This window comes from Accipiter gentilis, chromosome 24 (assembly GCF_929443795.1).
Source record: "Accipiter gentilis chromosome 24, bAccGen1.1, whole genome shotgun sequence".
Classification (NCBI taxonomy): Eukaryota; Metazoa; Chordata; class Aves; order Accipitriformes; family Accipitridae; genus Astur; species Astur gentilis.
In genome coordinates, this window is record NC_064903.1 from 14,852,296 (window position 1) to 14,860,240 (window position 7,945).

The window sequence follows — 7,945 nt, forward strand, 5'->3', positions numbered from 1 at the left end:
ATCTTTGGGGAAATACAGCATGCTGTCCTATTTTAGTCCTACCATAGTAAGGACTGAGAAAATAACGTAGACACTCATTGCTCCCCTGAGCAGCTCCCTGGGACGGAGAGCCTGGGGCAGAGCCCGGGCTGGGCGTGAGCTGCTGCAGCAGTGATCTCTGCCTGCCTAGCTCGGAAGGTGTGTCGTTTTGGTAAACATGGGTGATAAATTTAACTAGTCATCGTGACGCAAGCAAAAACGGTTGGCAGCCAGGGTGGAAACGCGTGTTACTCCCTTCTTACAGGAAGGGGAACTTCTATGTTAATAACTCCTAGAAGCAGCCTTCTGGTCTCCTGCTGGTCCCCTTGCGTGCTCCCAGGCAAGTGGGGAGGTGGTGGTCCGGACTGGGATGCTGGGGGGGCTGCTGGGGCGCAGCCCCGGGCTTTGGCGGTGGGTGGCTTGGCCGGCCCTGCACCCCGCCAGAGCTGTCGGTGACAAAGTGAAGGGCGCTCGGGACGAGGCTTTGGAGACGGCTAATCCAGGTGGGTAGAAAGGCTTCGGTTGCTAGTTCATGCTGCAGCACGGAGGGAGAGGGTATTTGCAGGAAAGGGTGAGAAAATGACCCTTGCTGTCATCTGTGGGTGTGTTAGCAGTGCTGCGTCTCTTGGGGTTGCAAATGCTCCCGAGCCATGGAGGACATTGAGAGCTCTGACTAGTACAGGGATAAAGTTTTTGTGTTAAATAGTCCTCCTCATAGGGCAGCAAATACAAACTGATACTTCATGTCAGGGTACCTGTTAATTAAAAAAAATTAATGAATGTTCCTCCTCCTCCTACCCAGCTGCCAGGTTTCCAGAGGAGGACCAGTGCACATTCCTGCATGTGCAGGGCTGGTACAAGTGGCAGTCTTGCACCCCTCTGCTCCCCCTGACACTCCCTGCCAGATTTACATCCACAGCCGTGCATGCTTGGGGCAGGCAGAGGGCATGGGCTGCTCCCACATGGGCATACTCCCTGGCATGGAGGTAGCTTCTCTTTTTAATCTGTACCACCACCTCCTTGGCTGTGCTTTTGCAGACTTCTCACCCTAGCAAGGCTGGGCTATATGGGGCTGTCTGTGCTCCCATGGGACGGCTGTGGTTTCCAGTATGGGGTTTTGCCCTTGTCTTCCCTGGGATGGAGCCTGTCCTTTTTAGTGATGCATCTTACTGCTTGCTGCGGATCTGATTCAGACACTTGCTGGTACTTCAGATGTAGCTCTCCTAGTCTCACTGGAACTCTGTAAGAAAACAGGAGAAGCAGGAGATTAAATTTAACTGAAGATCTGGGTGCCAAGATTTGCCCCTGGGATTTTTCAGCCATTCACAAGTCCTGGCATGCATGAGCAGGCCTGGGGCCAAGGCACTTAATGTAATTTCACCATCTCAATACAGGCAGAAGAAATGTTCCCTGTGCCCTGTTCTGTAGTGGCAGTAATTTCCTTTCAACCAAGCACCAGCAATCCAGCACCAGCCAGGGAGTACAGGACAGGGAGACTGGGGACATCTTCATGTCCGTCCTTTCCTGCATGCCCTGGTCACCCATGGGGCATTTCTAAACACCAGTCCAACATTTGCGAGCACAGGGCACTACAACCTAGCATCTTGGGTGCACCTACCTGGGTGTGTGAGCAGTCCCAGCTACCTTGTGATGACTACCTGTACAGGTGTGCAATGCAAAAGCCAGGATTTGAGCTAGCCATTGCTTACCCTATTTTTGCAGGATCTCCCTGCCACTGCCCTCATTGTGGCTTGTCACTGGGCTTGTTTCCATCAAGAGGAGCCAGAGTCCCTTTTCTCATTGTGCTCAGGGTGACAGCATGCTAATGGCACCACTGTGGTAGTCTGGTGGGGTGTAATGTATCATCATTAGAGTACAGTAATGTGGTACCCAGCTTGCATGAGAATGACTGCCAGCCTCCCACCAGGCTGTATTTTAACAGACATCTCTCCCTCAGCGCTTTTAGAGGGAGATGCTGTCAAGGAGTTATTAGTGCTGCTGGCAGTTTGCTTAACTCCCTAGTTGGGCCATTTAAAAGCAAGATGCTGTGGGCTTTGGTGACTTCACCCCCACATCCTTTCCCACCTTAATCAGGAAGGTTAGTAGAGATTTTTAGTTTAAAACCTACCTATACTAAAGGGGGGGGGGGGGGGGGGGAAGTAAGCAAAATGAAATAAGCTGCAAATGTAACAAAGCATCTCACACCAGCTGCTGAGTCCTTTTGACGTTAGAAAGCACATTTGGTTCTCACAGAATAGAAAAGTACCATTCTGAACTTTCAATCCTTTTCCCCCTGTAACGACAGCTTTTTTCCTCTTCCCTTCTTTAAGCTTAGCTCATTGTTTTCTTTTATAAAATCTCTTACAGGTTACAAACCTTTCAAAAATGACAGAAAGCCTACAAATTTTGATAAAAAGGTGCTAGTATGGGCAGGACGCTTTAAAAAGGAGGAGGACATTCCCAAGCACATATCGTAAGTAGACCTGTCTGAATGATGCTTTTGGCTGTGAACATACAGATTGAGGCCCCAGTCTGCATTACCCAGAATTGTGCTCACATGATGAGGGTTAGTGCTCCTCCAAGCTGATGGGGTCTGCTGCTACGGGTGTCCAAAAATAATCGGAACTTTTGGAAACATGAACTTTTTGGCATGCCTGGTGAAGTAAACTGGATTCGCTTGGTTTAGATATCATTAGTTTTAGACTAAGCTGAAGTGTCTTTTGCAAGACAAGTGGCTTTGTAACTCAGATGTCACCATGCTAAACTGTCATTCACTTTGGATTTTTGCATGCTTTGTTAGTTTTTATTGATTAGCAATTAAAAACACTGCTTAAATTTTAAAAAGAAGTTGGGGCTATATACACCTTTGGTGACGGACATCTGCAATGAGTTCCTCACATCTGGACTATGGTTTCACCAAATTGTTGAGGTATTTTGTTAAAAGACACATTGTACATTAATAGGCAGTTGCTGGAAGACTTGAGGTTTCATTACCTAGCTCCCCATGGACTCATTTCACACATGCTGCTGCAGGATGGAAACTCTGTTCTGTCCTCTGCAGGTCTGAGGTCCTTGATGCAGCAAGGAACAGTATCAGGATAAAGGTTTGCTACATCATGATTGCATTGACCTTGCTGGGCTGTTTGGCCATGGTTATCACAGGCAAAGAAGTGAGTATTGTTTCTGGGTGAACTGATCCATTTAATGTATGGTCCATTTATGCTCTCTTTGTAAATAAGCTCCAGCGTGACAGATAGGTTTGAGAATAAGTCCATGTAAGCAATATTTGCACAGGATTTCTATCACTCCATTCTCTGGAGGAGAGATTGGCATGGGGAAGCACAACTTGCTGATTAATGTACTGCTTCTGACCCATTTTGCCATAAACCTGTGCAGTGCAATGCTCTGTATCATGGTATCTCAACAAGAGGCCGGTCCAAAGGTTGTGGAGTTAGCTCAGACAGTGTCAATGGTACCTAGTCCTGCCCTGCATCCATGGGCCATGACGGTCCTGCCCACCTAGCCTGTATGCCACCATGGCCACCAAGAGCTGTGACACTTCTGCCCATCCCACTGGTGGGGAAGGAGGGTCTCCACCCTGACTTGCAAGTCCCAGTGCACCTGTAAACAATTTACAGTGTAACTTTCCTGCTAATCAGAGTTGCAAATGCTGAAAATTTGGTAAAACAAGGAAACACATTAACTTCTGTCATTGCAAAATATCAAAAAGAATGTGGGGTGTCAAAGCAAGTGGTGCAAATGTGGGGAAGTCTAGTGGTAGGAAAGGTGTGCATGTAATGACTTTCACCATTTCTTTTCAAGGCTGCTAAAAGGGATCATACGCTGCTGAGGATGAACATGGAAAAGAAGGCCAAATGGAGGGCTGAAGTGGAGAAAGATCAGGAGGCAGCTGGGAAGCCACAATGATTGGGAACGGATTTATTTTAACAGCAGGATATAAGTGATTAGCATATGTACCTGTCTTCATTTAACTCTTTGGAGCTTTTTCACTGAAACTCTCTCAGGGCAAGGACTTCACTGCTTAAAAACTGCTCCATATGAACTGGGAAACTCCTATGGAAACTCCAACAGCTGCTTTCTGTGGCCTCTGGTCTTCGGCACTGGGTTCAGCTGAAATATAGAAATCTCTTCTAAACTGGAAAGTGTGGGAAGGGTGAATGTTGGAGTCCCCAGCTCAGGATCAGCTTTTTCTGGTGCTGCTGATGCTCAGCATGGCTGTGGGGCCACCTCCTTGCAGCCAGGAAGGATGCAGCCCTAGATCAGAGAGCATCCCATTCTGTGCAATGCCTCTAAGGCAAACAGCCTTGACCAAAATGGCCCAGGGCAGGGGGAAATGGAGTCTGAAATGCAGTCACAAAGAGGTTAATTGTCTCTACTTCTGAGCCTGCTGCCATTGCTGTCCCCTTTCCCTCCCCAGCCTCTCATGGGATCCCGTGGCCAGGGGAGAGGGGGGCCATGAGAATGAAGAGGTGCTGGGAAGATGGAGGAGTGAGAGCAGACCCTGTTGACTGATTTGGGCCAAAAGGGGCTTTGGGCCAGAGGAGGGGGTGGTGATGTGTAGTGGTAGTGTGGGCACGCAGATTGTTTTGGTTGCTGTGGGGCAGCCTGGGGAGCCTGTGCCTGGTGCAGGGAGCCTGGCCTGAAGGCACCTCTTGTCCTGTTGCACCTCACTGCTTTTGTGTTTTCATCTTCTGCTTCCAGTCATTGTCATGAAAGTTCCCTTGCACTTCCTTAGTTGTGATTTTAGTCAGGAGTAATTGTTAATACATGGTTTGCTAAAACTGGATTCTTTTTAATCATCATAGTTCATTAATTCATAATAAAACAGCTGTCCAATTACATCTAAAACAAATGCATCTCTTCACAGCTTCATTTAAAGTGTCACCAAACTCTCTGGGATGATGTTTAACAGATGGGAGAGATCCTAATGAAATATTGAAAGTTACATTTTCATGAAGTGATTTACCTTCAAGATAGGCCCCAGTTCATGCTTGTGGGTGCTGAAGGTCTGAGCCCTTGTCTGTCATTCATAACCCTTCAAGACCTCTAAGACAGGCTGGTGGAGCTGGGTGTGCTGCATGGGGTGCCAAGGGACATGGAGTGACAAACCCCAGCCATCTTACCCCAGCTGCCATAAGAGAAGGCAAATGTTGTAACCACGCTTAGCCTTTGTGCCATGTCCTGAGCGTCACACCAAGGGTTGGTCTTTGCAAGTTTTATGAGTTGGGGCAGTTGCACTTGTCTTCCAGGGGAGTCTGGAAGTTCCTGCTCTGGTCTCTGAGGTTTATTGTGTCAAAAATCATGTCCACTTACTGCTGCTGTGTCACTACACGAACAAACTGCTCGCAAGGATGGGCTGGGGCATTGGCAGGCGGTCAGTGGTTGTTGGGCTGGGAGACTCTATCTCCTGTGCCTGTGGTTGTTGGGCAGCTTTCTCCCTCTGATGCTACTTAGGAACACTTTTCTCCACATTGCATGCCAATTTAGGATGAGGAGCATGTGCGAGGGGGATGTTACGTCTGTCACAGCTCAGTGTTTGCAGTCCTTGTTTCCAACTCACAGCCCTGTGCTGTACAATTCACCAAACGTGATGTCTGCTCCCTGTAGTATTCCTCACGAAGTGCTTCTCAGGGAAGTGAAAATAATGGTCTAGGACAAGCACAGAGTGAACAAGTCTCTGCTGAGAAGGCACTTTTGTCTGCACATGTAATATGGGCTCTTTCATTTTACATGACCTGGTTTTCTTAGTGCAATAAACCTCAAGAATTACCTCAAAGTTAGCGTTCATTTGGGAATAAACTAAAACAGCTCATCAGACTTTTTTTTTTTTTTTAATTCTTAAATGGCTTTCATGTGCCCTTTTTAAGAAGGCATATGTAATACTTAAAGGAACCCCTTTCAATGCTCGTAAACAAATCCACATCCATGTTCTGAGCTGCTTTGACTTAAGCAGGAAAGGAGATGACCATAACCATATATAAAGAACAAGCAAATTAATTGTGACTTGTTCCACACTCTGTTCTGCACTTCCCTTTGCCTGGGGAAAAACCAAACTGCTTCAGGTGTGAGCTATTACCAAATCCTCTTAAACAGCCTGGGTCTCTGTTGACTAGTACATAAAGCTGCTGCATTACACATTGTTTTTAAGGAAAAGGAAAAATCAGTTCCTTCTCCCTGAGCCACTGATGATGGGCCAATTGTGAGCAATCAGATGACCCAGGTGCTTCTGAGCTCTCACAAAGAGCTATGACTATTATGTAGGGAATAATCCTTTATCAGTCCCAACTACATGATTATTCATTTTAATATCATAATATTGCCCAAAAAATCAATCGGACCAACAGCTGGCTTGCACTGGGTGGGGGGTGGGGGGCTGCTGGTGTAGCACAGCCTCGGTTGGAGCCGTCCCCTGTAGTAACTGGAGATGCCAGCAGAGGACATTGTGCAGCTGATCCCTCTCCAACACTGGGACTTAGCACTGCTTGTTAAAATCCATTTCCATCTGTGTTTGCAAAGTCCTTTGACTCTTCTCTTAAAAAGCTTCTAATTAACACAGCTTCCTGAATGTATGATTGGCTAATCCTCACCCATCACCTTTACGGTTGTGTGGGGTTTTTTATTTCCCCTCCCATCTATATTGCTTCAGTGTCAGACCTGATCCCCCAGTCATTTAAAAAAGGGATGGGAGTTTTTATTAGGTAGGAGCTATTCTTCCCTTTTTAATAACGTGCCTCGTGTTTCCCCAGCCTAGCCCTGAGGACAATGTGAGGGGCTGATTCCTTTCCAAGGCAGGGGATAGAGCTGAGAGTGTGCAGGTTTGCTGTGATGCTTGGGGAGACTAAGGGTGAGTCCTTTCAACTCTCACCTGCTCATTTACTGCTCTGAACTGGGAGGAAAGAATGCTTCTCCCCTTGCAGGACTTTTGCCATTTTAATGAATTCCCATATGGAAATGGTTAACAATGTGCTGGTGGCTGGTGCCATAGAGATTTGCATTATAGTAACAATTATTGGGGAAGATTTTCCCTAGTAGCTGGAGTTGGTCTAATTCTGCTTCCACTAAAATCAGTGCTGCAGTTCCTTCTGGCTGTAGATTAACGTTATCATCCACCATTTTTTTAAATTTCACTGACTTCTAGAGACTCAGATTTCCCAGGGAGCCAGGCTGCTGTGGGGCAGAGCTGGGTGCACCAAGCTTTCTTCTGCTAATGTGGTGTGAGATCAAGCTTGTACAGGAGGCTCCGCATAGTGAGCATACCAGTGTCCCAGAGAAAAGGTGTGAGATAGGAAAGCCTAAGCTCAGGAGATCTCAGTCCCTTCCTTGCTCATTTTGACTCTCTTTTGGACCTGCTCAGGGGGTTTCTAGTGGTGCTTGATTTCTTTCCATCCATCAGCTATGTGCAACTCTTCTGGGATGCAGCAAGGCTGACATGATTCTGCACTTGCAAAAGAGTTTTTCTCTGGATGCAGGTGAAATCTTGCCATTCAGAAAGACCTCATTTGAAAGAATGGGGAAGTCTTTAAGTATTTAGTCTCCCACCAAGCTTGGGAACTGCTGCTTATTTTAAGGCTGAATGCACCCAGCTTCAGCTTCCAGGCATTGGGTGTTGTGTTCAGTATGGAATATAAAATATCTCGTCTCAACTCTTTCCTGTGTGTAACCAGTCACCCTTCAGCTATTGTTTGCAGTTGGATTCCTGCTATGTTCAAAACACCCATATTTTCTAACCATTGCTTGGTGGGTATCACTGACTTACTGGCCGTTTAAGTGACTGACACTATAGTGAATTTATTCCTGTATCAAGCAATTTACTACACTAGTAGCCTCTTCATAAACAATCCAAATAGATTTTTTTGTTTGTTTGTTTTAGCATAGAATCAATAATCTAGTACTTTTGCAGAAAGAA

At 46.6% G+C, this 7,945-nt stretch overlaps 1 protein-coding gene across 1 annotated transcript; it reads left to right on the forward strand.

Annotated features, from left to right (window-relative positions):
* The first annotated feature begins 238 nt into the window (after window positions 1-238).
* On the forward strand, window positions 239-4,891 carry LOC126050100 (protein FAM162B-like). The gene is made up of 4 exons (XM_049827546.1): window positions 239-521; window positions 2,386-2,491; window positions 3,080-3,188; window positions 3,841-4,891. The coding sequence occupies exons 1-4, from the start codon at window positions 389-391 to the stop codon at window positions 3,943-3,945; spliced, it is 453 nt and encodes a 150-aa protein (XP_049683503.1). The 5' UTR covers window positions 239-388; the 3' UTR covers window positions 3,946-4,891.
* Window positions 4,892-7,945: the final 3,054 nt, after the last annotated feature.

Excerpts from the sequence above, each read along its gene's own strand:
- LOC126050100 (XM_049827546.1), top strand. The coding sequence starts at position 389 with ATGCTGGGGGGGCTGCTGGGGCGCAGCCCCGGGCTTTGGCGGTGGGTG. Across the intron at positions 522-2,385 it reads TTTGGAGACGGCTAATCCAG|GTTACAAACCTTTCAAAAAT; the intron begins GTGGGTAGAAAG and ends AATCTCTTACAG. Across the intron at positions 2,492-3,079 it reads GACATTCCCAAGCACATATC|GTCTGAGGTCCTTGATGCAG; the intron begins GTAAGTAGACCT and ends TGTCCTCTGCAG.